Raw genomic sequence first — 27,610 nt, 5'->3', positions numbered from 1 at the left:
AGACGGTGGAACGAAGTCCCTGCCCTCCAGCACAACCAATTTCTAAAGGGTTATGTAACGAAAACCTCAGTGGACCGGCCTGCCTGGCTGGTGGCCAGCCCTAAGATCCACTGCCTGGAGCTCAGGCTGGGGGAGGAGGGGCTGGGGCTAGAGAGTGCCCCACAGGGGCCTGGCTGATATGACAGCCCCAGGCAAGGGAAGGAGCCTGGGTTGTGGAGCTCTGCAGCCCCAGGGTCAGATCCCAGCTCTCTTGACTCAATGACTTCCGTGAGACCCTGTGCACTCATTGCAAGACACACACATCACCAGCCTGAGGGAGTGGTGGCCAATGACCCTGGTGCCACTCCGAGTGAGCCAACAGGCCTAGGGTAGGGACTGGTGTCCCGTCCTGCCTGCCGGGGGGGTGCTCTGATGCAGGGCGGAGGGAACTGAAGTTGAAACTCTTTTTTTAGAAAAATTGAGGTTAAATTCACATAACATACAATTAACCCTCATAAAGTAAACAATTCAGTGACATTTAGCGTATTTTCATTTTTGTGCAATTACTCGCCTCTCTAGTTATAAAATTCTTTCATTGCTCCAGAAGAATACCCTGTTCCCATTAAGTAATCATGCCCCAATCCCATCCTTACTCCGTCATCTCTCCCTCATCCTCTGATAATCATTAATCTGCTTTCTGCCTCCGTGGACTTCCTATTCTGGATATATTACATAAAAGTAACCATACAACCTTTTCTATGTGGCTTCTTTCACTTAGCATAAATGTTTTGAGGTTCACTCGATTTGTAGCACATATCAGCACTTCGTTCCTTTTTATGCCTGAGTAATACGTCACTGTATGGCTATAACACACTTTGCTTATCCATTCATTCATTGATAGGCATTTGGGTTGTTTCCACTTTCTGACTGTTATGAATAATACTGCTCTAACCATTTGTGTACAAGCTTCTGTGTGGTCTTATGTTTTCATTTCTCTTGGCTGTATACCTAGGAGTAGAATTGCTGGGTCATATGGTAATTCTATGTTCAACGTTTTGAAAAGCTGACAAGCTCTATTCCACAGCTGCTGGATGACACTCTTACAGAGCCTCAGGACCCCGGGCCTGAGCAGTGCTGCCGTGGAGCCCCAGGACTGAGGATACCCCGGGTGTGTGTTGGGCGTGACTTTCTCATGTAGGCCCACTCTCTTGGAGGATCCTCCAGTGACAGAGCAGAAGCAGGGCACTGCCTTCAAGGGGCCCTAAGTCTCCTGGGCACGAGGAGCTGAGATCAGCAGGGAGGGATGATGGGGGAAAAAGGGCAGGAAGATTCCTATTAACAACTCAAATCCCAGGAAAATGTGACTCAAGAACTAGACGTCCTGCGTTCATATCCTGGCTCTGCCAAGGGCTAGCTGTGTGATGTTGTACAAGTTGCTTCACAACTCTGGGCCTAATTTTGTCATCCATAAAACGGTGATGTAAATAGGAACCACCTCACTAGGTTGAAGTAAGTTTACATGTGTGAAAATTCTAGGTGCAGAACCAAAGCCAATGGAAGCTTGTGTTAGGGCAGGGGTCTGTCTCCCTGCTGGCTTGCGAGACTCCCACCTCAAGGAAGGGCAGGACTCACCTCTGGGCCTTAGGGTCAGAAATATGGCTGGCTGGGAGTGGGGGTGGGAGGATGGGTGGAGAGTGCGGGGCGCTGGCAAATATTTGCTAAATCAAACAGTTGGAAGTGCTGGCTTGGTGAGGAACAAGGTGAGAGTCATGCCTGGACAAGATACCGGATTCTCTCCTGGGTTCCAGCTGGTACCTAGAACTGGAAAGCCTGAGGCTCAGACTTCTCTCCTCCAAAAGGAAGTAGTGCAGCTGCCTGAATGCTTCTGGCAGCCTTGGCGGGGCCATTTTCTCTCCCTTAACCTTGATCCGTGAACCTTGATTCATAGGCTTGTGCAAGCATTGGAGAGAGACACAGAAAAACAGGGAACCAACCACAATCAGATACCACTACACACCCATTAGAATTAATCAAATGTAAGAGACTGATAAGATGAAGTGTTGGAGAGGACATGGAACTGTTGGAACCCTCACATAAGGCTGGTGGGGACGCCAAAATGGTATCGTCACTTTGGAAGAAAGTTTGGCGTTTTCTTTCAAAGTTAAACATACACTCACCATATGACCCAGCAATTCCACTCTTAGCTATTTACCCAAAAGAAATAAAAGCATATGTCCACACAAAGACTTGTCTGAAAATGTTCACAGCAACTTTATTAAAAATAGCTAAAGGGGCCGGCCCTGTGCCTGAGCGGTTAAGTTTGTGTGCTCCGCTGAGGCGGCCCAGGGTTTCATTGGTTTGGATCCTGGGCGCAGACATGGCACCGCTCATCAGGCCATGTTGAGGAGGCATCCCACGTGCCACAACTAGAAGGACTCATAACTAAAATATATACAACTATGTACTGGGGGCATCTGGGGAGAAATAGCAGAAAGAAAAAAAAAAAAGAGAGAAGAGTGGCAACAGTTGTTAGCTCAGGTGCCAATCTTTAAGGAAAAAAAAAAATAGCCAAAAAGCAGAAATCACTCAAATGTCCACCAACTGGTGAATAGATAAAATGTGGCATATTGTTTATGGAATACTACTCAATAAAAGAAAAGAACTACTAGAGGAATCTCAAAAACATTATGTTAAGTGACAGAAACCAGTAAAAAATGATTCCATTTCTATGACATTCTAGAAAAGGAAAATTAAAGCAACAGAAAGCAGTTCCGTGGTTGCATGGGACCAGGGTCAGGCAGTGATTGACTGCAAGGAGCACGCAGGACGTTTTTGGAGCAACAGAAGCATTCTAAAACTTGATGTGACAGTGGTTGCATGTTATATACAGTGACCCAACTGTATCTAACTGTACACCCAAAATGGGTGAATTTAATTGTTCATAAATTATTCCACAATAAAGCTGTTAAAAAATAAGGTTACTAAAACTAGTCGTAAAAACTAGTCCTGAGAACGCACTTCTGGGAAGCATGCTGTGCATCAGCAGGACTGAAAGGCACACTGAGGCGTGCATGCCATGAGTGCTCAATAAATGCCTTCAGGATGCTGGGGAAGCATTAGGCACCAGTCAGCGTTCACCAAAAGGAAAGCCCCATCCCTCTCCCAGTTCAAGCCCGTTCAGGCTTAAGGTTATCCTTGTCTGCCATCTGGTGGCCAGAGCAGGCAATGCGGGAATCTCCATCCTTCACGCCCAGCTTCACGGAGGCTCTATGACTTAAATGCCGCGGAGGGAATGAGGGGGAACTTTCCCCCTGGGAAATCAAGTGCCCGGAGAGGACAAATTGGTCAGAGGTAGGGGCCTAGAGGGAGTCCTGGGTCTATGAGAAGAGGGATATAGCCTCTTATACAGAAAGAAAGTGCTTTGGTGGAACAAAGAGGCAGGGTGAACACAGTTTGGTACCCTTGCATGCTGAGATACAATATGAGAGGGTTTTTTTTTTTTCGGGGGGCGGGGGGGCCGGGGGGGGGGGTGGGGGGGGGGGGGGTGGAGGTGGGGGTGGGGGGGATGGGGGGTAGGGGGTGTGGGGAACGTTTAGAGAAAACAATGAGGTAAGTAGGAAAACTGATGATGTGTCTGCCTATCCTGCGTTGAGGGATGCTCAGCAGAGGGAGCAGGGGAGGTGGGGCTGGTGAGGGGAATTCCAAAAGGCAAGAGGAGACCTCCCTGGATGGAGAGGCCCTTGGGAGCCAGGGGACAAGAGTCTCTTCTCCTAGATATGCCTGGACCTTCTGACCCCTCAATCCTACTTCCAGGAAACATCCCACAGATAAACATCTTCACCCATGTGCTACAATCGTGTAAAGTTCAGGCCCTACAGTGTCTGCAGAACCACTGAGAATAAAGGCAAACTTCAGGAGGCAGGCGACTTAGGAAGCCGCCTGGTTCTCCTGGCCACAGCATAGCTGGCCCAGGCTTCAAGGGCCCATGGACAAGCCCAGTCCTGCTTCTTACAAAAAATGGAGTCAGTCACCTCTGTGGAATACTGATAAGTGAGTGAGAGGGCTGCTTAAACGTCAGTGATAGATGACATTTAATCTAGGGGGACAATGGGCGAGGACAGGGACTTTTACATTCTCAGTAGTTGGTAGCCTCAGTGGCTAAGATCTCACAGCTCCCAGGCTCCTGGTGTCCAGGTTTTCCACTGGCCACTCACAGATATGAGGGCATGTAGGGCTTGCTGAGAGCCAGGTGTGGGCAACATTCCCCAAAGTGCCCTTCTTCTAAGGGAGAGGAGAGAGAGGTTGGGGAGGGGGTGGAGGTGAGGAAGGGAGGATGAGGCCTGGAGCCCAGTGGGACATTGGGGAAGATGAACTTCCATTGACGTTTGCCCATCCATAGTTTTATGGGAGGATTTATTGAGTGTATCTGACAAGAGAGGATCCATGGCGGGCTTGGCAATTAACATCACACAGTAGCTTCTTAATAAATGTTTCCTGGAAGGATGAATGGAAGGATGAATGAATGGCTATGTGAATGAAGGAAAAAACTGTGGCTCCTCACTGAGTGTGTTTTGGCACATCTGGCAGACCCCCTACTTGCACTCAAGCCCACCCCTATCCCCTCATTCCCAGCACAGGGAGCTACAGCTCTGTGTGCTTCTCCTTGGCCTCCATCAACTTCTGGATCTTCTGGGGCAGGGTCTTCGTCCAGAACTGGAGCCTGTGGGCCTTCAGGGCCCGGCCCACTGCAGGTTGCATGTTCAGCTGCAGGTATTGGTCCTCCTGGTCGAACGTAGGCCAGTGCGGCAGACCCTCACCGTTGGGGTTCCTGTAGAGAAGCCCTCCCAGCAGGGCAGGGCGAGGGTCACTCTGAGCCCTACGGAGCCTAGGCCTGAGCACACTGACTGGGGTCAAGCAAGGCAGCCAAACAGGCCAGGTGGGCATGCGGAATGAGAGGGGGAGGTTTCCAGATGTAGGAAAGAAGCTACCTCCCACTAGAGTGTCAACTCCACCACGGGGCAGGGCAACCTTTGTCCTTCCCTGAGAGAAGGAGGCTCTGCCGGTAACATAGCACTGCCACTCCCCCTCCAGGTCACCTGGAGATGGAACCAGTGTCTAGCACCCACAGGGCCCCTCTCTGTCCATGTGGGTCCTGGAGCTGGGGAAGAGGCTATCATACAATTAAGGACACATGTATGCTAATGAGGTCACCACAGACCAGCAAAGCCCTGGATGGGTTCAAGACCCCCATGGGGGCTGAAGTAGGGGTGCAACATCTCACCCGTTTCGAGCAAAGTTGGCCCAGTACTTCATTATCTTTCTGCTTAGCAGCCACTCCTCCTCAGTCACCTCAACTACAGAGAAGAAGAGGACAAAGGCCCAGGTCAGGGCCAACCTCAGTCTAGCACACGGGTCATTGCCCCCACACTCACCATCCCAGGTGTAGCTTTTCCCTGGCTCTTCCTCTGCCCTCCCAGCACTGGCTCTCTGCCTGCTCCCCCACAGTCTTGTGGAGCCAGGCCCTCTTCGTACCCAAACCCTGCATATTCATCCCAGCTTCTGGCTGACCCAATGCTAGGCCCATTCCTGACCCAGAAAGCTCCCTTCTGCCTTCTGACGCTGGAAAGGCACTGAAAAACTTTGAAATGCCCCCCTCTGCACCCATGCCAGATACCCATGGTCAGGGTGGGGAGAGGTGGAGGGAGCACAGGCCCCAGTCTGAAGAGTCTTGGACTGCAATTCTAGCTCAGCCTTTCTAGCTGTAAGATCTTGGAAACATGATCCTCTCCTTTCTCTGAGCCTCAGTTTCCTCATCTGTACAGGGAAGGCAATCACCCTCACTCAGGGACCCACCCATGGTCCCATTCCACATCCTGGAAAAGAGGAGCCTCTGAGGGACCTCGCTCAGGAAGACTCACTGTAGTTGCCCCAGAAGTAGGTTCCGAAGACAAAGAGAACCTCATCGCCATGGTCCGCCTTCACGTGGGGTGGCTTGATGTCCTTGAAGAGGCTGGGCCGATGCTGGAACTCGTAGAAGTAGACAGGGGCATGGGAACCTAGGCAGGTGGGGTGCACAGGCTGTGATGTGGCAGCCTCTTACCTGGAGCTTTCCTGCATCACCCATGGTGACAAGATAGCTAGGTCCGAAGCTGGTTGGAATCTGGATAGTGGATGAGGGAGCCCCAGGCTGGAGTAGGGGCAGTGGGAAGGGCCTGGGTTCAAATCATGGCCTTGCAACTTCCTAGCTTTGTGGTCTTGGGCAAGTCACTGAAGGGCACTGAATCTCAGTTTCCTCATCTGTAAAATGGGGAAAATGTCTGTCTCTCAGATCACCTATGAGGATTTACCAAGATGAGGCAACATCAATGTCTGGCACCCAGGGGCCCAATAAATAGATGTGGGTTGGGCCCTGGACACCAATAGACTTCACCTGGGACCAGCAGCTCTGAGCCACCCCTTGCTGGTCTGACCTTTAGTTACAGATATACTCACGCTGAAAATATGCTACTTGGAGTGCAGGGATCACGAATATGGAGTCCTCCATAATCTCCTGGAACTGGGTTTGGAGGGTCTGGGGGTCCTCACTGCCTCCCATGTATTCCTCCATCACCAGCTCACCAAACTCAGGAGGCAACATCTAGCCCAGGTGGATCAGGAATAGCCAGGTTAGGCAGGCTGGCAGGGGCAGGGAGGCAGCAGGGGCAGAGTTGGGGAGATGGACCCTGGGATGGGATAGGAGATGAGGGTAAGAGACCAAACTTTGGGTGACCCCAGCCTTTGTTCATGGAGGATGCCACATGGCCTGGATATCTGAGGAATGGGTTTCCCCTGCCTCAGGACAGGAAAGGAGACCTTCTGCATTGGGATAGGACTCCGGGAGCCTCACCATCACTGCTGCTGTTTTCTGTAGAAGAGCCTTTATGGTCTCTCTGTCCATTTCCTTCTGGGTGTCCAAGGTGCCTACGCCCTGGGGAATGGGGGAATCTTGAGTTGGGGGTAGGATGGGCCTGGACTAGGAAGGCCTGATGTTCCCTCCCCACCGCACTGGATGGGCTCCCCAGCACCTGGGGGCTTGGGGCTAGGTCTCACCGAAGGGAGGAGCCAACCATACTCATCATTGTTGACACCAATGATGCTGGGTACAGGTTGAAAGTCGGCAGAAGCCAGCAGCTCCTCGGGGTGCCTGGGCAGGAAGATCCCATCCACCATGCCAGGGATGATCTTGAAGGCCTGAGGGAGCACACAAAGTCAGGTTGTAGACATTTTTTGATGCCCTCTGAGTGACTTTTAACCCTTCCTGGCTCATCCCAGGATGCTCACCTCCCTCCCCCGCCACCAGGAGGTCCTATGCCTGGCTTAGCATGGCCTGGCCTCAGTTTCCCAGCCAGGGCTGTGAGGACATGAAGGCATGGAGATGGAGTAACTTGCCCAGGGAGTATGAAGGGTACCAGGCTTGCCTACCCCACACCTATTGGCTCCCTTCCTCCACAGCCGTGGCCATTCAGCCCAACCTTGTTGATGGCCAGAATCTCCTCTTCACTCTTGTCCCGCAGGCAGTGCACCAGGGCCTCTGAGTCAACCTGGCCACAGGCAGACAGGTTGGCCACCGTCTGGAAAGAGACCAGGCAGGGGAGAGAGGTTTGCCCAATGCCCAAGTTGGAGGCAGGTGCACCCCACATCTCACAGAGTATCATGATACTCAGCCTCTGCGATGGCAGAGGTCTGTGGATTCTGACCCTTGAACAATCCCTGGACAGGCAGCACTTTCCAAGGTACTCTGATGGCAGGGGAGTCCTTGTTATCCCCATTTACCAGACAGAGTAATGGAAGCTGAGAAGTAAGAGATGAGGCAGCAGGTCTGGGCTTCCCTCAGTTGGGGGCACTCACTTTGGAGACCACATCAGATGAACTGGCAATGAGGTTAGGCAGCAGAGCCACGCCACTCTCCATGATGGCACGGTGGAAGAGTCCTTGGGACATGGGGGACACGACGTGCGAAGACACACTTGTGCCACCCGCAGACTCGCCAAAAATGGTGACACGGCCAGGGTCGCCTCCAAAGTATGCAATATTCTGCTGGACCCAGTGTAGGGCGGCCACTTGGTCCAGGTAGCCCCAGTTGCCAGCTGCATGCTTGTCTCCAGTGCTGAGAGGTGGCAGGGATAGGGGTCATGAGGCTGCCTGGCTCCACTCAGCCCACGTTGCTCAGCCCATCCCCAGTCTCACCTGAAGAAGCCCAGAACACCTAGGCGGTACTGGATAATGACCACCACCACATCCTCGAAGGCTGCCAAAGCGGAGCCGTCATACATGGAGGCCATGCCGTGCACAAGTGCACCACCATGGATCCACACCATCACCTGGGGAAACCGAGGCACAGATGCTATGTGGCTCCCACCCAGCACAAACTCCACCAGGGCTCCCATCTAGATGAACCACCGCTTTGGTTCTGTCCACCCAACCACATAGACTGAACTCAAGCAGGACAAGGTGGTGTCTTCATGACCTGGGTCAAAGGCGGCTCAAGTTCTACCAGGAAAACTAGGCCTCCCATACTTTGGGGCCCGGCCCATCAACCAAAGTCTAGCTCCATTTCTCCCAGAACCTTCTCTGAGGTGGAAAGAAAAGGGGTGTCTCTTTGATCATGCACATGCACATTAATTAAAAGTGGTCTCCATTCTCAAGGGCCTGATGGATAATCCATGGCTGACGTCTCTAGCTGCCTGCAAGTGCAGCCCTCAGGCACCTGAGTGGGTCTCCTGGGCATGAATTGGTTGGGTGAGTCCTGGGTCCATCCCAGGGCCACAGCTTCTGACCTCTGGCAGCAGCCGGGGTCCTGTGACCCCATGCCCAGGGGTGAGCTGCTCACCCTGAGGAAGAAGCACTCTCTTGGACCCAATACTGAGAAGCTTCTCTACAGGGCCCACACTGCAGGGCACCCAGGCTGATCTTGTCCTTTCTAATCTTCCTGCAGAAAAAATGTCCTCCCACACCCTAGCCAGCTGTGGCTGGGTACTCACAGGCAGGTTGGAACCCTGGTGGGTATGGGCAGGTGTGTAGACACTGAGGTACAGGCAGTCTTCGGACGTGGAGGTAAAAGGCAGGGACTGATTCACCAGCTTCTGAGCTATTGAATTCATTGTCGAAACGTCCTGCAGACACCTGGTGGCCGTGGCAGGCAGTCAGTCCAGGGAACATGCTGTGGCCAAAACTAGATGCTGGGCCCAGATTTGCTCCCAGCCACCTCAGTCCCCCTTCCCCTGATACCCTACTCATACATGGTCCCTACCAAGTTACAGGCCACAGGCTCTGGGGAAGCTGGGACAGAGCCCAGTCTTCCAGGCAGGCCTCAAGGTTGTGAGGGCCTTGGATACAAATCCTCCCAAGGCTGGGAAATCTTGACTCTTGGCCATCTTTATGACAACCATTGGTTATATGTATTGACACTCACCACTGTACCCCTGTACCCAGACAGGCCTGGAACAGGGGAGTAGGCCACATGCATATGTTGCCTGAATGAACGGATGTTAACTTCTCATGAGAAGGGCAGTGGGACCCCTCTCATCCCAAGTCCAGATGCTTAGGGAACCTCATCACTCCCATACAGTTTCCTCTTGTAAGAACATACACAGCCCCTTGGCCAGTGGTACCTGGCCCTGTTGGTTGGCACAGTGACTGTGGGGAGTGGGGGTTCCTCACTCCTCAGGGATCTGCAGTATCTGCTGCTGGAGTCAGGGACTCCTACAAGGTTCACGGAGCCACCTTGAACTCCTCCAGGAGACAACCCCCCTGGGGGCAGAGAACACATGGCATAACTAGAACGTAGGCAGATGTGTGTCCCTGCTCCTCTCATCAGCACCTGGAGCTAATGCCCTTGGAGCACCAAGCCCTGAGCCTGGGAAAGTTACTTTATCCTTCTGAGCCTCAGCATGCTCATGAGAAAAATGCTCGTGGGAATCCACCAGACCGAGAGGGAAAACTGGCTGTGGGGGTTTAGATGAAATGAAAACTGCAGCCTGGCCCAGAGCTCAGAATACCCTCCACCCCAGGGCGTGGAGTTCCCTGGACCCCCTGCTTACATGGCTGGGTGTGAGGTCCCATCCTTTACACCGCTCCAAGATTCAGGGGGCTCAGGGGGCGCAAATCGCAGTCGCCCTAGAGGTGGCTTGGCAAAGGGAATTCCCAGGAAGGTGTGGACCCCCACATCAGTGCCCTTCACATACACGAGGCTCCCCTGCACCTGCCCCGTGTGTGTGGTCCGGATGGGGCTGGCAGAGTCCTGGCCTGTGGACAGAGAAATGGACATCAGGGTTGGGTCTAGCCAATGAGCCATCCTTCCAAACTATTAATGTTGCTGCCTCCTTCCCATCCTCAGCTCAGCTCAAGGGACCCTGATGTACAAACACTTGCTTTACAAATTTCCTGCCTGTAACCCTGGCCTCACCACACTGCCTTCCCTAGGTCCTGCCCCCGCCTTTTCCGCCAAGCCCGGTGAGGCCCCTTGGGGTTTGGCATCATGGTTTAGTCCCCAGAGCTTCAAACAATGGTTACATGGGCTTGATGGGGTGAGAGGTCCTTTCGACTGACTGTGTGCCAGGTGAGATGAGGCAGCAGAACTGTGAGATGTGGACAGTCAAGGTTCCTGTCCTTGGGAATCTCATGCTCCAGGCGGCAAGACATGACATAAAGACAGCATCCTCCAACAGAGAGTGATGTTACGAGGACAACAAAAGAGAAGTGTAGCTGTGAGTAGAACTAAAGAGCACAGCCTGCCCTGCTATGGGTATTAGGGAGGGAGGAAGTGACTAAAAGTCACCTAAGGGAGAAGGAGCCAAGATTCTCAACAGACAAAGAATTTCCACAAGTGACTAAGAAATATACTAGCTGCGCATATTTGGGGAAAGACTATGAAATGGTGAAAGAATATGTTCAGAAGGAATAAGGAAGACAACTAAATGGTTCTCACACCAATGAAGAGATGTTCACCTCACTTGTGCTAAGAGAAATGCACATTGAAATCTGACTGGGATGACAACAATTTATTTTGTCACAGAAAGCAAGACAATCAGACATTGTGTGTTTTCTATTGAAGTCCACAGCACCACATATGAATTAGTCTTGCCCCCAAACAAAACAAAGCAAAATCTAAAACCCGAATTGGATCAAGCCTCTAGAATATAAATACAAGTTTACAGGAATATAAATACAAGTTATACAGGGGACAGAGAAACAGTTAAAAGACACCATGGGATGTAATCAGTTAAACCCAAACTCGGGGATGCTCTCTAGACAAACAACTGGTTTCTTCCACACAACAACAAAATTACAAGGAAAGTAAAGAGAGAGGCAGAGGAGGAATCTGAAGATTGAAAGAGACTCACGAAACACATCAAAAAGACAGATAATAACAATTGTTGGTAAGGATGTGGAAAAATTGGAACCTTCATACACTGGTGAGAGGGTAAAATGGTGCACGTGCTTTGGAAAACAATCTGGCAATTCTTCAAAGGTTAAACATAGAGTTACCATATGACCCAGTAATTCCACTCCTAGGTATAAACCCAAGAGAACTGAAAACATGTCTCCACACAACAACTTGTACATGGAATGTTCACAGCAGGATTATTTACAGTAGCCAAAAAGCAGAAACAATTCAAATGTCCGTCAACTGATAAATGTATCATATCTACACAATGGAATATTATTCAGCAATAAAAAGAAGTACAGAACATGTTACAACATGGATGAAGCTTTAAAACATGACGCTCAGTGAGAGAAGCCAGTCACAAAGGACCACATACTAGATGCTTCCTTTATACGAAATGTCCAGAATTGGGATATCCATGGAGACAGAAAGCAGGTTGATGGCTACCTAGGGCTGAGGTTGGAAGTTGGGGCTGGGGGGAAAGGGGAATTGATGTGGTAAACTCTGCGAATATACCAAAAACCATTGAATCGCACACTTTAAATGGGTGAATGGCATGCTATGCAAATTACATCTCAAAACTGTTATTGAAAAAAGAAATACATCTACCAATTTTCAAAGTATGAGCCTTATTTGAATCCTGACCTTAAAAAAAAACCCTGTAAATATCATTTATGAGATAATATGAAATAAGAACGTTTGACTAGATACTTGATTACATTAAGGAATCGTGATACAGATTCCTTTTCTTTTAGTAGGACAAGATGAAAAATTTACAGATGATATGATGTCTGGGATTTGCTTCAAATAATGGTGCAAGAGAGAGGTAGTGGTCCAGACAAAACTAGGTTGCCCAGGTCTTGATAATTGTTGAAGGTAGATCATGGGTACATTGGGTTTGTTATATTAGTCTTTCTGCCTCAGATGGAGAGCCCCTCTGTGCTGTGTAGCATTGAGCAGCCCAGGCCCTCTCTGTTTCTCAGGGTGCAGGGGCGTAACCAGTCAGGCTAGTAGTTCCCTGGTGGTGTTACCTCCACTGGCTCCCACCTCTCTGGTGCCTTCCCTCCTGCAGGCTTAGGTTCTGCCTCTGTAGAATTTGGCAGATCTGACCCTGGTTTCATAATAAAAAGTAAAAAACAAAACTAAAAAAGAGCCTCAGGGTTGTATACTATCCTATACCTATCAGATCAACACGAATCAATATGGTTGATGCCGCCCGGCATGGGTGAGACCAGAGTCAGGCTCCCCAGAGGGCAATCGAGCAATGCCTTTCCAAGTCAAAAGGCCCACCCCTCTCCCCAGTAACACAAAGTTTACACACAGTTCCTTGCAGCAAGTGATGTCTGTCAATGAAATTCACCGCTGCCACCTGCCTCTGATGCCTGATGTTTGTTATAGTGAAGGACAAAACCTGCCGAAATGTCCCTGATCAGAGGCCAGTTATATCAAGGACGCTTCCTCCTTGAAGAGAAGCCCTTCCATTAAGCTGTAGCAGGAAGCTCTACTATACTGGGGTGTGGGGAGGTGATCCCCTGTCAGGAAGTAGAAAAGCCAGGCACCAGAAAGGGGGGACGTCTGTGACCATTTAGGTGAAAACCAAGGATGTACGCATACATCCATTCTTGGGTAAACTCCTGGCCAGGGGTGGAAGGCCCTGGGGACCCTGAGGGTCCCTGTGGAGGAGCCAGGACTCAGTGGGGCAGGAGAGGGTCAGACCCATCACCTATGCCCTCATATGGCGTGTCAATATTTCCTTCTGAACCATAGGTCCAATCCAAACTATTAACATTTTTAAAGGGAGGTGTTAGCAAGACCTAGAATATCACTCTGCTGTAAGGTCTCTGTGACCTCCAAGAGCCTGGTCAGCTGCGGGCAAGAGCAGAAGCCCCGTTGGGTGGACCATGGGGGAGGGATGAGTGCGGTCATGTCTGGGCAGATTCGACCGGAAGGGAGACAACAGTCAAGTCGCACAGGTAGGGCTGGTTTGAGTAAGAGGGTCACTCCTCGCAAGAGGGGTCCCAGGAGCTGCGAGGGCCCGGGCACGGTGCCCGCATATCTTAAAGTACAAATAAGGGCTGGGAGAACCCAGAGTTGCACAAAGGGCACATACCTTTGCCCTGGAGGCCAATGCGTTCCCTTCCCAGGGGCGGTGCTGGGCTGAAGCGAAGGCCTGGGAGGCCGCTGCGGGGGGCGGGGGAGGGGCTTCCGTAGTGGGATTGCCCGAGGGCCGGTACCCTTGCATGGGGCCCCTTTGGATGGGGACGCACTGGGTGCCTGGGCACCCCTCTGGCCAAGGGCGCAACACTCAGAGCCAAATGGCGGCAGAAAGGTATTATTATTGCTGTTGTTGTTACCCACGGGCAGCGCCAGCTCCATCACAAACACTAGAAGAGAAATGTCCCAAATTCCGCCCAGCCCGCCCGGGTGCTCCTTAGACTCCTAGGGCTGGCTGGCTGCTCGGAGTTGTGTGGCCACGGCCAGCCTTGACCCGCTCTGTGCCTCAGGGTCCCTGCTCCCTCGCCGTTGGGATGCTGTCGTTCTCCAGTGGGGCCCACCTCTCTGGTGCCTTCCCTCCTGCAGGCACAGGTTCTGCCTCTGCAAAACTTGGCAAGTCTGACCCCAGTCCCTGTCGCCCCCTGCGGGAGCCTCACCCTGACCCGGGACGAGGAGAAGCAGAAGCCCACAGGCCACGGCGCTCAGCCGCGCGCGAAGTCCGTCCAGCCGCATGGCGGGCTCGCAGGTCGTCTTCCTTTTTCGCGCTCCCGGCTGCAGGCACGCGGTTTTTCACCGAAGGGCTGCCCACGAGCCGGTCTGGCCACCGATCAGGGAGTGCCTCGCCCAAGACTGGAGTTTGGACTAAGCAGGGAACAGGCGGGGCGCGCGGAGTCCGGGCCGCGGACTTGGGAGTTGGGCAACAGAGCGGAACTGAGCAGGTACTGCCCCTTTCTCTCTGCCCGGGCCCTCCGAGGCCTTCTTGGAAGGGCCGCGAAGCTTCTTCAGCCCTTCCGCAATACGAAGAACCCTCTCTTCAAACCTGCGTTCATTTTCCTTATTGTCACAGGCTTGGCAAGGGTGTTCAGGAATAAACTGTGATTGAGGAACCCAGGAGAGCTTCCCTGAGGAGGTGCACGACTAGGATTCCCATAGATGGAGAAATGGTAACGACCTTCCTTCAGGGGGAAGGGAACCGCATGAGGAATCAGTTGCTTGGGTCTGCCTTCAAGGTCCTTCATCTCCTTACTCTCCCTGGTCTGAGGGTCTCCACGGGCCCCTTCCCTACTCGGCCACAGTCCGCCTTTTAAAATGCACATGTAACTGTGGCACTTATCTTAAGGACACTCCCAACCCCACCCCGTGGCTTTCCCTCTCCCCACCTCCCGCCAAGTTCTAGTTCACGGTCATTTATTCATTTGACAAACATTCAAAGAACGCCTGCTCTTTCGCGCGCTGGGGGACCTGGCAGGGCAGTGCCGGCCCAAGATACAGCGGGGGATGCAGGCGCGTCACCTGGAGGTTCTGAAACACAATGAACTGTGCCAGGATTGATGCAGCTCTGGGCACCGGAGCGCCCGCCCAGCCTAAGGGGCAGACTTCCCGGAGGAAGTGGCGCCTAAGATACGCCTGGCTCATTCTCAAACCGGTCTTCAGTGCCCCCGAGAACCAGCCTTGGCCTCCGCCGACCAGCAGGGGCTCGCTCGGCCCAGCGCCGCCGGGGTCCCTTCTCTGTGCCTTTGCTGGAGCGGTCGGCATTTTCCCGGGTTTACACACAGAGCACGCTGAGGCCACCGCTCCCCGCAAACCCGAGTGCCGGGAGGGACGCATGTCCCTTGCGCGACCCCGTCGCCCTGCCACGCCCCCTGCCCGTTCCCCGGAAGTGCGGCGGAAGGAGCGGAAGTGCCCGGCGGCCGTGGCCCGCAGCGGTTCCGCGATGGTGGGCGGCGGCGGGGCAGGGGGCGGCCTCCTGGAGAACGCTAACCCGCTCATCTACGAGCGCTCTGGGGAGCGGCCGGTGACCGCGGGCGAGGAGGACGAGCAGGTTCCAGACAGCATCGACGCGCGCGAGATCTTCGATATCCGCCGCTGCCGGGCGCGGGCGGGGTCGCGGGGCCTGGGAGGGGGCTGAAGTGACGACCAAGAGGCGGTGGAGCCGATGCAGGGCCGGGCTTTCCCGGCACAGGGTTCTGAGTGGGCAAAGGCGCAGAGTCCCCTTTCCTTCACTTACCACATCTGATTCGCTCCATCAATGACCCGGAGCATCCCCTGACGCTGGAAGAATTGAACGTCGTAGAGCAGGTCCGGGTTCAGGTGAGTCACTCCCGGCGTCCGAGGGGAGCGACTTGCTCGGGAGAGTCGGAAAGGCTCGGCTGTGCACCAAGGGGCGGGCGTTTCTCAGCTCACGGACTCCTTAGGGGATCTTTGGAAGGGGGGCTTGTGCCCATTTTGTGGATGAGGAAACTGAAGTCTGTAGAGGTTAGACGACTTGTCTGAAGCAACAGACTAAGAAAGGGGGCTCAGGTCTGGGACAGCCACGAGTCTTGACATTCCCCCTGCAACCAGGTGAGTGACCCCGAGAGCACAGTGGCTGTGGCCTTCACACCCACCATTCCACACTGCAGCATGGCCACTCTCATTGGGCTGTCCATCAAAGTCAAGCTTCTGCGATCCCTTCCCCAGCGTTTCAAGGTAAGCTGGAACTGAGCCCTGGGGGCGGGGCCAGCGTGAGTATCTGCTAGTGAGGAGGATTTGGAGAGCTTGAACATTGACCATCAGAGGGAGGCCTGGAAGGATCCCAACTAGCAGAGGTGAACCTGGCAGGAGGCTTTCCAATTGAATGGGACAAGAATAAAGACCTGAGCTGGAATGTGCAGAGAAGTAGTGAGGAGTGTAGCAGGAAAGGCAGTAGGGAGCTGTAGATAGGTTTGGAGCAAGGATGGGGCCCAGGCACACCTTGAAGTCACCAGCAGTTGGCCAGGCCTTTGGGTAGAGATGGAGTGGCTGTGGGTGGGCTTGGGGTGTAATGGAAGAGCCAGAGTCCAAAGGCATGATTAGGAAGAAGGATCAGGAGGTGGTGAGTCGGGGGGAGAGAGAAGCGGGTAGAACAGGTGGGTGAGTGCTCAGGCCTGGCCTTTCTCCCTCCCAGATGGACGTGCACATTACACCAGGGACCCATGCCTCGGAGCATGCAGGTACGTATAGGCTGACATTGGGGCATTGGCCCTGAGGCTTCCCCCTGGCCATGGTGGTTTGTAAGGCAAAGTGGCTGGGGGGGGGGGTGGCACTGGGTGGGTGACTCTGCAGTGGAGGTGGCAGCCTAGAGTGAAGCTTGCCTGACTTGACTTGGGTCTTCTGTGCTTACCATGTTCTCCCACTCCTGCCTTCTCCCTCTTCTCAGTACACAGGACCAGGGTGTCAGGCTTTGTAGTACAGGAGGCAGGCAGACATGAGCAGCCAGGGGAGGGGCCCCAAGAAGGTGGGTTAGGTGTGGGCTCAGGTGGTTGGGGTAGCCTGATGGAGGCTTGGGGTCCTGGGAAGGAGATGACAGGAGGGTCTTGTTGGTGGGGGTGTATGTGTATATATACACACAGACTTAAAGGTGAGGCTGCCAGCAGGCCTGGCTTTGACTCTCCTTCCTGACTCCTTTCTTCCCACCCAGTCAACAAGCAGCTTGCAGATAAGGAGCGAGTGGCAGCCGCCCTGGAGAACACCCACCTGCTGGAGGTTGTGAATCAATGCCTGTCGGCCCGCTCCTGAGCCCACCTTTTTGCCCCTAGCCCCACCCAGGGCTCATGGCCTTGTTTTCTTGAATCACTGAAAATGAGAAACTAACATTTTGCATTTTGTAATAAACCCTTAATTTATATTTATTTCCCAGTGTGCCTTAGAGTCTTTCATCTTGGGGGGGTCATTCCAGGTTTGGGAGGAGGGAGGTATAGTGAGTGCCTGTACGGGCTGGATCAAGGGAGTGCAGTTCATTTTTAAAGTTTCTCCTGATGGTTTGATTAGGAAAAGTTGCAAATATACCAAAAAATGGAAAGAATAGTGTAGTGAACACATCTGTATACCCACCATGTAGATTTAATAGTTGTTAACATGTTGCAACATTGGCTTTATTTATCTGTGTGTGTATAGTATAAATAAATTTGAGAGTAAGCTGCAGATACATGACATTTCACTTCTGAGTACTTCATCCTGTGTTTCCTAAGCCTGTATAACCACAGTACTCTTATCTGGCCAAAGAATGAACAATTCCCTAACACCATCTAATATCTAGTCATATATGAATTTCCCCAAAATGTCATAGGTTTTTTTTTTTTTTTTTTTTGCTGAGGAAGATTTGCCCTGAGCTAACGTTTGTGCCAATCTTCCTCTATTTTTTTTTAGTATGTGGGCCTCTAGCACAGCATGGCTGCTAAAAGAGCAATGTATGTCCACGCCCAGGAACTGAAACTGGGCTGCTGAACTTAACTGCTAGGCCACCAGGGCTGCCCTCACTGTTGTCTTTTCTCATGTTGTTTTTTTTCTGAGGAAGATTAGCCCTGAGCTGACATCTGTTGCCAATCTTCCTCTTTTTTTGCTCTAGGATGATTAGGCCTGAGCTAACATCTGTGCTAGTCTTCCTCTATTTTATTTGTGGGTTGTCACCACAGTATGGCTGACAGTGGTGTAGGTCCTTGCCTGGGATCTGAACCCACAAACCCAGGCCACTGAAGCACAGCACGCTGAACTTAACCACGATACCATAGGGCTGGCCCCCTCATAGTTGTTTTTTTTAATTAGGCTCCAATCAAGGTTCATGTATTGTATTTGGTTGTTATCTCTCTTCAGCCTCTTCTAGAACTGTCTCCCCACTCCTCACCTTTTTATCTTTCTTGACACTGACTTTTTGGAAAGTCCAGGGGAGTTGTCCTAGAGAATTCCCACAATCTGATCTGTTCCTTTGCTTCCTGTAGACTAGAAGTTGATTGAGTTCAGGTTTGAGTTTATTAATGAGACCCTTACCCAGGAGTGTTGTATGTATCCTTCAGCATCCACCAGTAGCTGTGTGATGCCAGCTGGGGCCACTGTTGGTGATGCTCAGTCTGGTCCCCTGGTCAGGGCAATGACAGCAGATTTCTCTGTTGAAACGAACCTGAAGCACCCTCTCCACCAGCTCCCCAGAGGTGTGTGTCAGTCCAGGGGGTCAGTTCTGGGGCCTCTGCCTGCCCCAGCCATGTGCCCAGAGCACCGTTGGTCACCAGGACAAACCATGGGGCTTAGACCTTGGCTCAGCCACTTAGGAGCCATAATGCCGTGATTCCCTGCTGCAGTTTCTTTCCCTGAGGATATTAAGAAGCCTTGCCCTGCCCATCTCATCCCTGCCGAGGCTCAGATGTGACTGTGGGCAGAGACTCCAGAGGCCTCAGCAGGGAGCCCAGGCACTTGACAAAGCTGTTCTTGAGGGCCTGCTGACAATATTGAGCCTGTCCTGGAGTAGGCATTGGCGGAGGGCTTTACGTATACTACTCAGTCGGTTAACCCTCCATCCAGCCCTGTGTGGCAGTTTCTATTCTTTATTGTCCCTATTTTGCAGCTGAGGAAAGAAGCTCCTAGAATAAGTAATTTACTCCCCAAGACCTCCGGCTAGGGAGTAAAGAGGAACCTAAGCAGTTTAGCAGGTACAGCTCAGCTGGCAGGGGGCGCTGTTGCCTGAATGGAAGGGCCTATGCCCACCCCCAACAGAGTGGCTTCACCACCTAGTGACCAGGATCTGGCTGTCCAAGCTCAGAGAGGTGAAGCCATCAACACGTCGCCCAGTTTCTTCATGTGTGATGTGAGAATAGTCGTGGCAATTGCTTGGGACTGCTCTGTGAAGATTTAAAATGGATCTGGGCCCATTTTCAGGTGATCTTCTAGGCATGTAGCCCTCAAAGCCACAGGTGAAGAAGCTTAGTGCTCCAGAGAGTGCTCCCGCCCCAGAAACCTTCCCAACCACCAATACCCCACTGTGGGCTTCAGCACACACGCACCTCTGCACTGACAGCCCCCATGTGTCTAAGGTGTCTGTGGTGTCTGTGTTCAGCTGGGGATGGGCGGTCATGGGGGAGACAGGTGTTGCTGAGTCATTCAGCCGGCCTTCCTAGCAGCCAGGCATCAGTGGGCAAGGGACATCAAGCAGCTCATGTCACAGCTGGTGTATCAGATAGTCCCTTTGTCAGTCTTGACTCATCTGTGCGTGGCCCCTGGCTGCCTCCAGGGACACCATCTGTGAATCCTGGGCTAGCACCCAGGGAACTTTCTGGAACTCCAGCTGCTGTCTGAGGACACGGGTATGGGGTAGAGGGTGAAGTTTTAGTTCCCTGAAGTCCTACACCAGGTGTGTCTGGCTCTGCTATTTCTGGCCTATGACTTCTCAGGCCTCGGTTACCATGTCTACAAAATGGGAACAACAAATCATTGCCCCGGAGATCGACTCAGGGATTAGATGACATGTATGGACATGAGCACAAGGGCCTGGCACACAGTAGTACAGGTCAGTGGAATGAATGAATGAACTAAGCCTTAGAACAGAACCGAGCAACTGGGCCATGTTGGCTGTTGTGTGAGGAGGGCTGGGGATACAGAAACCCAGCCAAATTCTCTTTGCAACGTTTCATTACCTGAGGGAGGGGGGAAGGATGTGGGGGAGAGGGGAGAGGTATCTGCATCTGCCCCTTTCTGGGGCAGACCACTGTTCTGGACAGAAGGGAGCAGAAGCAGGAGAGAAACAGCAGGAGAGGGCCCACAGATTCATTCAACCTGTCCCATCCAACAGGATGATAATAAAAGTGTTCTTCTTGAGACATTACTATATGCCAGATATGTGCCAACCACTTTACCTCTGCATTTCATGTTATTTATATCTTATAACAACCCTCCTGAAGACATTATCCCTGTTCTACACAGCAGGAAGCTGAGGCTCAGCCAAGATAAGTGGGCAGAGGTGAGACAGCTAGCAAGGGGCAGAGCTGGGTTTGAAGGTTGGGCTGTCCTAGGGGTGTTCCAGCCTCAGTTTGCTCCTTCTGGGCAGCCCAGCCCAGCCCAGAGAGCTGGGAGGACTAGGAGGTGGGAGTGGGGTTGTCTCAAGGTCATGTCCTATTCTGGGTTCCTGGGGCCCCTGGCCATACCTATGCTTGTGGCGAATGAGTCTGGCCTGTTGGAGAATGGCTGGGGCCTGAGTGGCCCAATGTGGATGCAGTTCCCTTGGCAATGAGGAAACACTGCTGAGGTCAAGAGCTCAGATTACCAGAGGGAAAACCCAGCCCTAATTCCTTGCATGGCTCCCTTCTGGGAAGGGCCACAGCTACCCCCGACACCTACCCTCTGCTGGACATCCAGGGGCTTTTTCCGCAGCAGGGTCATGTGTGAGGTGGGTGGGAGGGGCCGTAAGAAGCCCAGCCAGGATTCCTGCTGGGAAGTGGTTTGCAGGCTCTTGAGACTTGCATCCTCTGACAGGAGAAGTGACCCACAACTCCTTCTTCCCACTGAACCTTGTCCAGGAAGCTTAAGCCGGCATTGGTTGCCTAGGCCTTCAAGATACCCAAGGCCATGTGAAGGACACAAATGGACAAGAAACCCCTCAGTCCAGCCCTTGCCTACTTTGGGAAGCCAAGTAGGCTTAGAAACCAAGCCTCCCCATTACATCTCCTCCTCTCTGTGCCCCTGCACCCACCCTAGGTCTGAGGAGGGGGTGAGCTCTGGGTAGTGGTGGCTAATTACCCCCTCAAGAACCAGAGGGGCCTGTATGAACCCCCTAACACTTACCTAGCCAGGCCCTCCTCACTCCAAGACCCCCTCAGATGTTGCCAAGGAAACTGATAGAGCAGCCAGAGAGCCAGACCCAGGTCTCCATGACAACCTACAACAGCTCACTAGGATCCATCCATCTGTGATGTCACCTGAGCACTGAATGGATGTCCACCACCCCCGCTACACTGTCACACTCAAACGTCAGAGTCTCATAGCAGGTCCTTGTCACAAAGTGCCTTACAGCCTGCCTGCTCCTAATCTTCACACACCCCAGACATGAGCAAAGGGGGAACAGGTCATGCCCAATTTATAACTGGGTACTGTGAGGCTGGGAGGGAGGCAAGACCCTGGAGCCTGGAGACAGAGTCAGAACTAGAAACCAAGCCTCCCCATTACATTTCCTTCTCTCTGTGCCCCTGTGCCCACCCTAGGTCTGAGGAGGAGGTGAGCTCTGGGCGGTGGTGGCTAATCATCCCCCACATACTCTTCACCTATGCCCCTCCTGGATGGGAGTCTGAACCTTCAGGCCTTGCGTGTGCCCCAAACAGCAGGCCCAGTCTGGGGCTGGAGGGAAGGAGGGAGACATTGAAGACTCTTAAAGTGGCTGGAACCAGCCCTGAACCTGGTCCAGTCCCACCCCTACCCGCTCCTGCTGGCATCTGACAACCTGTCTGCCAGGAGTTCCTCAACTTTGGGCAACCTCCAGCCCAGGAGCGGAATGAACAGGGCCAGGGCCAGGGCCAGGTATTTTTAGCAGTTGCTGGCAGTTGCCTGGAGGGTGCTGGGGAGTGAGGTGGTACTGAGTTCCTCCTTTCCCTTCCCTGGACCTGTATTCTGTCCCCAGGATTCAAGGATGCACCTCTACCTGTGATAGACAGCCAGAGGGCCTTCCTTCCTTGCCCTCCTCTCCCCAACTGCTCTCCAGGGCCCCCAGGAGCTCATGGGGTGACACTAACCCTTACCCCAAAGGGCAGGCTCACTGGGTAGAATCTTCAACTCCCCAGGGCAGGGAGGAGAGTGGGAAGGACTTGGTGTTGAGGCTAGGAGCCCAGATCTAGGGCTGCTAAATTCTAGCTCAGATATGGGCCTCTGGGGAGTGGGTGTCATGGGCAGAGAAGGGTGAAGTCTGTCCAGCCTGTAACTGGCCTGCTGGCTTGGGCAACAGGCCAGGACTGGGGGAGAGGGAAGGGAGAATTCACTTTTAAAGGGCCAGCCTTATTCTTACCTAGGGGGTCGTTGGCGCACTTGGCTGGTTCTGCCTTCCCCCTTGCCCCCACCCATGATGGCACCCTCCACTCCCATCCCCCTTCCCCGCACCACTCACACACTCCGCCTCATTCTGCCTCCTTCTCTGCCCCCCACCGCACACACACACACACACACACACACACACACACACACACACACACTCAGACCCAGGCTTTGTCTGGAGAGCCTGGCCCCCCCCCCACCCGCCCCGCCCCGCCCCGCCCTGGTGGGTGTGAGGTCCTAGGAGGAGGGTGGGGGATTCCCCTGGCGGGGGAGGGGGACCGACACGTCAGCCCCCGCATCAGCGTGGACGGGGGCGAGCGCGGGGGTGGGGGTGGGGGTGGGGGTGGGGGCGGGGGCGGGCAGAGGCTTAAATAGGCGGCTCTGGAGCCCAGACCCAGCGCGGACTGAGAAGGCGGTGGCTGCGGCAGCGTCGAGTGTCCGAGCCGGCGTCTGCGAGTGGATTGTATCCGAGCCCGGGACCTAGTTTTGACCGTGTCCGTGTGCGAGTGGGTGAGTGTCCTGGCGGAGCGGGGTGCGGGTGGTCGCACTGTCTGGGTCGCGGATGGACGAGTCGGGAGGCTGGGTCACCAGTCAGGGCGCAAGGCCCTTCACGGCTGGGAGGGGACCACGGCAGGTCCTCGGCCCCAGCATCTTGCCTGACCCCGAGTCGGGCAGGCGGGCCCGGGGTCCAGCCTCCCGCTCCATTTCCACTGCGGCTTACGCGGCCATGCCGATTCCCGTTCCACAGACGGCGTCAGACGCGATGACTCTGAATGGCGGCGGCAGCGGAGCGGGCGGGAGCCGCGGCGGGGGCCGGGAGCGCGAGCGCCGTCGGGGCAGCACCCCCTGGGGCCCCGCGCCCCCGCTGCACCGCCGAAGCATGCCGGTGGATGAGCGCGACCTGCAGGCGGCGCTGGCTCCCGGAGCTCGGGCAGCGGCCACAGCTGGGCCCGGACCCCAGGGTCCGAGGCTGGACTGGCCCGAGGGCTCTTCCGACTCGCTCAGCTCCGGGGGCAGCGACTCAGACGAGAGCGTTTACAAGGTGCTGCTGCTGGGGGCGCCTGGCGTGGGCAAGAGCGCTCTGGCGCGTATCTTCGGTGGTGTAGAGGATGGGCCTGAAGCAGAGGCTGCAGGTGAGGGCTGGGACTATTCACGCGAGAGGAGATCGCAGGGTTAGGACTGGGGTCCGCAGGGCTAGGGACCTGGTTTAAAAACAACAACTAGCATAGGATTCTGAAAGCACTTTCAGAAACATGCGTCTACCTACCCATTTCACAGATGGGGAAACTAAGGGAGAAGGGACCCGTATTGGTAGGGGAAGATATGCCTAGAGTAGAAGGCCCAGGGCATTCATAGGATAACTCTGTAGGATGGGGACAGGCATCCCTCCCTGCCAGAGCTGGCAAGAACACAGCCAGAAGGAGTTTCTACGACAGGAGCCCTAGGTGACCAAGGCCCCCAAGAGATGTGACAGTCACTGTTCTAACAAAGGCCACTGTGGTTAGAGCTGCCCGGGGCACAGGCAACAGGAGGACAGGGCCACGGGAGTGGCCACCCAGGACACCCAGCTAGCTTGGGGAAGGGGTGTCTTGGTGCCCTCCACCCCCTACTTCCCAGCCCTGTCACTTCTGTTGCCACATAGCAGCCATCAGTGGAGGGGAAGGTTAGGGGGGCTCTGGGGAGGAGTTGGAGGGTGTGGCCAGAACAGGAAACCTGGCGCATGGGGGGCAGTAACAGGTAACCTGACTCCGGGTCTCCCACCTAGGGCACACGTATGATCGCTCCATCGTGGTGGACGGAGAAGAGGCATCGCTCATGGTCTATGACATTTGGGAGCAGGTGGGATGCAGACTGACACCCGGGGCAGGGTGGGAGGGGTGGGTTGGTGGTAGGGGCCTGCTGAGAGTGACAGCTTTGTAGCTGCCACATGAGGACTATTGGGTAGATGTGTGCATGTGTGTTTCCTAGGATGGTGGCCGCTGGCTACCAGGCCACTGCATGGCTATGGGAGATGCATACGTCATCGTGTACTCAGTGACAGACAAAGCAAGCTTCGAGAAGGCCTCAGAACTGCGGGTCCAGCTGCGGCGGGCACGGCAGACAGACGACGTGCCCATCATCCTAGTGGGCAACAAGAGCGACCTGGTGCGCTCTCGTGAGGTCTCTTTGGATGGTGAGTAGGGAGCGGGTGGGAAAGGGGGGGCAGATCCTGGCTGGGCTGTGGTCCACTCAGTCTTGACTCAGCTCGAGTCCCTGGGGATCGTCAGTGGCTAAAAATGTTCAGGAAGAAAATTCGAGGTGGAGACAGGGAGAGCTGCTCCCCTCCCACAGGACTCCCAAAGACTTGAGAGTGTTGGGGAAAAGACCAAACGCTCTAGGGAAGGTAGAGGCTTCTGGGCGCTGAGCTGGGTCACCTCCTCTCCTGTCCTCTTTGGCCCTGGCTTGACAGATGAGGGGTGAGAAGAATGCAGGGCGCTGGGCCGGGGGTCAGAGCCTGGATTCCAGACCCAGGCTAGTCTTGGTGTAGGCTTGCCCCTGGAGAGGACCCTCCTCTCTTGGGCTCAGCATCCTCCTCTGTTGCCCCTAGAACTGAGCCCCTCAGAGGAACCTAGCAATGACTTGGTGACATCCCCCTCTTTCCACTGGTCATTCATTATGATATAACAGCAAACCACAAAACACTAAGCTATCCAACAAAGTTCTCATTTACCTGTGTTGACTACTGTGGCGCTTTTATTTACATATCAGACTGCAGATTATTTCAGTAAATGTCTCCTTTTGTGGGCCTTTGTGAGCTCCTTAAACACTGCGCACTCTGCCAGCTGGGTGACCCAGTCATGCCCGGGACCCTCTATATAGGAGCTGGGGGTCTCTGTGTTTTGGGGGAGGACCCAGGGCTCTCCCTTCCCTTAACCACAGATTCCTGAGTGGTAGCTGCCATGGGGTGGCGAGGGTTTGAGTGGGCTCCACACCCACCTACTCTTTGTTTACTGGCATGTGTCTGTTCCCACCTACACCAGAGGGCCGGGCCTGTGCCGTAGTCTTTGACTGCAAGTTTATTGAGACGTCGGCTGCGCTGCACCACAATGTCCAAGCGCTGTTTGAGGGTGTCGTGCGCCAGATACGCCTGCGTCGGGACAGCAAAGAGGCCAATGCGCGTCGGCAAGCTGGGCGGCGAGAGAGCCTTGGCAAGAAGGCAAAGCGCTTCCTGGGCCGCATCGTAGCCCGCAACAGCCGCAAGATGGCCTTTCGCGCCAAGTCCAAGTCCTGCCATGACCTCTCAGTGCTCTAGGCCCCACGGGCACTCACTGCGTTGTGCAGAGTGATGGGCAGATTGGTGGGCTGGCCCAGCCAACGCCCCAGGGGCCTCAGGGCTGGCTCAGACTCTGGGCATCCCCCACCTCATGGTCATGGACAGACAGACAGTGCTGCCCAGGGAGGTGGCTCCCAGTGGCCATTGAGGGCTGGGCCCACAGAGATGCGTGTGCAGGCCCATGTGCGTCCCAGGCAGCAGCCCGAGCCCAACCCATGGGGCAGGCCTGTGTGTGGGGAGAGGACTCTGCTTTTCTCCACATCCAGGCGTGCATGCCCTGGAGAGAGGCTGTTCAGTGCAGTGGCTATTTGTTTACATGCAGATTTTTGTAATAAAGACTATTTCCTGATAGATCAGGCTGTTGACTCTGTGTTTCCTCCTGTCTGGGGGCTGCAGAAGCAGGAAGGGTTCCCTAAGTTGAGGCATGGTGACTCACTGCTTCACTCTAGCGTGTGGCCTAGACTATCTTAATGTTGGAGCCTAGATACAGCCAGCTGGCTTGGGGCCTGCTTAGGGGTCCCAGCAGCAGGAGGAGACCCACATCTCTCCCAGCTCGCTCTCCAGATTCTTCTTCTGTGCTGGGGCCTGGCATTGCCCAGCTGATCAAGGGTTCAATCACCCCACTGTACGTAAGGGAAACTGAGTCTGCTCGAGGGACCATGCCCTGCCCTGGGTCTCATGGCCAGGAAGAACCCAGGGTCTGGCTTCCAGGTTGATGTCTCTGCCCTTCTCTCTTCTGAGAGGCTGGAAATCTCCTGAGGTGGGGGCGCCCTGGAAGACTTCTGAGACTCCCTGGCTGGTTGGTTAAGGGGGGGATGAGGAAGCCACACTCAGGCAGACTTGACTCCGGGTGGCTCCCCACCTCACAGGTGAGGCTGAGCTTCTGAGGGGGCCTCATGGTTCTCTCCACTCTGTGGGGCCCAGCCAGAGCATCCCATGCTCAGCATTGGCTAAAGTCGCCTCGGTGTGCACGGGTCCCTGGAGCCCTCCCTGCGTGGAATGAGAGGCCCTGCATTTGTGTGGGAGTGTGTGCATGTTGGCTTACAGCTGGAGGTGTGCCTGTCTCCCCACCACCCGCACCTGGGAGGGGAGCCTTTCTGGGCACAGGTGCCTGCAAGGAGTTGACCTACATGGTCTCAGGAGCGAGCATCCCCCTTCAGCAATGGCACATGGGGAGCTGAAACACTTTCCCGAGATCACCCAGGAGGAAGTAGCTGAGTGGCAACTGGTATATAGGTCTGCCCATCTCCAGAGCCTGGAGGCAGCCTGGAGCAAAGTAGGGGACACTTTTTGAGAAGGTTCCGGACCAGAGTCCATACATTTCTTCAGTAGTTCAATTTGTTCATTCCACAGACCCCTGGGAGCCCTCACCACCTGGTAACAGCACCAGTTATAGTTATAGTTGTTCAACAGCAGGTTTGAGGGCTGCTCCTCCATGTGTGCGACCTCTGTGACCAACCCACATGACCCCCAGGGCAATGTTGACCGCTCAAAGCAGCCGCTGCTCCCTACTCCCATCCCCCAGTGTACTCTGAGGCACGTGGAAGGCATGGTTTTCTTAGAGCAGGTGAAGGTCCTGGGGCCTGAAGAAGGATTCAGACCTTCCTGGCTCTGCCACTTATTGGCTATGTGACCCCGGGGCAAACCACTCAACCTCTGTGCCCCAATGTACGACATACGGACCATGTCCCCTTCAGAATGGAGTGAATGGAATTTGGAGGTATGTGCTTAGAGCAGTGCCAGGCACATTGTAGGAACCTGACACACCTAAGAGCCTTTCACCATCCCCATACTGCTCTGCTCCAGGCTGGGGTGCCTGAGTGACCCTGAGGCAGGCACTCAGCTTGTAACAAACAAGGCTGGGGGTAGCTGAAGAG

The 27,610-nt window shown here is 54.2% G+C and overlaps 3 protein-coding genes across 4 annotated transcripts; 2 read left to right on the top strand and 1 right to left on the bottom strand.

The window, feature by feature from the left end:
- Positions 1 to 4,375: 4,375 nt before the first annotated feature.
- CES2 (carboxylesterase 2) lies at positions 4,376 to 14,568 on the bottom strand. Its single transcript, XM_046680205.1, has 12 exons — positions 14,056 to 14,568; positions 10,059 to 10,263; positions 9,000 to 9,141; positions 8,206 to 8,339; positions 7,867 to 8,125; positions 7,491 to 7,589; positions 7,069 to 7,209; positions 6,866 to 6,946; positions 6,472 to 6,616; positions 5,898 to 6,035; positions 5,261 to 5,333; positions 4,376 to 4,807 (listed from the first exon to the last, which is right to left on the bottom strand). Exons 1-12 carry the CDS (start codon positions 14,129 to 14,131, stop codon positions 4,621 to 4,623), a joined length of 1,680 nt encoding a protein of 559 aa, XP_046536161.1. The 5' UTR covers positions 14,132 to 14,568; the 3' UTR covers positions 4,376 to 4,620.
- Positions 14,569 to 14,836: 268 nt separating this feature from the next.
- Positions 14,837 to 17,268, top strand: CIAO2B (cytosolic iron-sulfur assembly component 2B). Of its 2 annotated transcripts, none has more exons than XM_046680207.1 (5): positions 14,837 to 15,474; positions 15,630 to 15,709; positions 16,021 to 16,087; positions 16,545 to 16,590; positions 17,058 to 17,268. In XM_046680207.1, the coding sequence occupies exons 1-5, from the start codon at positions 14,931 to 14,933 to the stop codon at positions 17,077 to 17,079; spliced, it is 759 nt and encodes a 252-aa protein (XP_046536163.1). In that variant the 5' UTR covers positions 14,837 to 14,930; the 3' UTR covers positions 17,080 to 17,268. The 2 variants fall into 2 exon arrangements, with proteins under 2 accessions (XP_046536163.1, XP_046536162.1); XM_046680206.1 differs by having other exon boundaries at positions 14,907 to 15,474; positions 15,962 to 16,087.
- A 5,522-nt stretch (positions 17,269 to 22,790) lies between these two features.
- Positions 22,791 to 26,084, top strand: RRAD (RRAD, Ras related glycolysis inhibitor and calcium channel regulator). The gene is made up of 5 exons (XM_046682902.1): positions 22,791 to 22,930; positions 23,169 to 23,553; positions 24,186 to 24,259; positions 24,389 to 24,593; positions 25,441 to 26,084. Exons 2-5 carry the CDS (start codon positions 23,184 to 23,186, stop codon positions 25,710 to 25,712), a joined length of 921 nt encoding a protein of 306 aa, XP_046538858.1. The 5' UTR covers positions 22,791 to 22,930; positions 23,169 to 23,183; the 3' UTR covers positions 25,713 to 26,084.
- The last annotated feature ends 1,526 nt before the right edge of the window (positions 26,085 to 27,610 follow it).

Source organism: Equus quagga, chromosome 13 (genome assembly GCF_021613505.1).
Source record: "Equus quagga isolate Etosha38 chromosome 13, UCLA_HA_Equagga_1.0, whole genome shotgun sequence".
NCBI classification, from domain to species: Eukaryota; Metazoa; Chordata; class Mammalia; order Perissodactyla; family Equidae; genus Equus; species Equus quagga.
The sequence above is the reverse complement of the archived record's forward strand: the minus strand, read 5'-3'. Positions and strand labels throughout refer to the sequence as shown.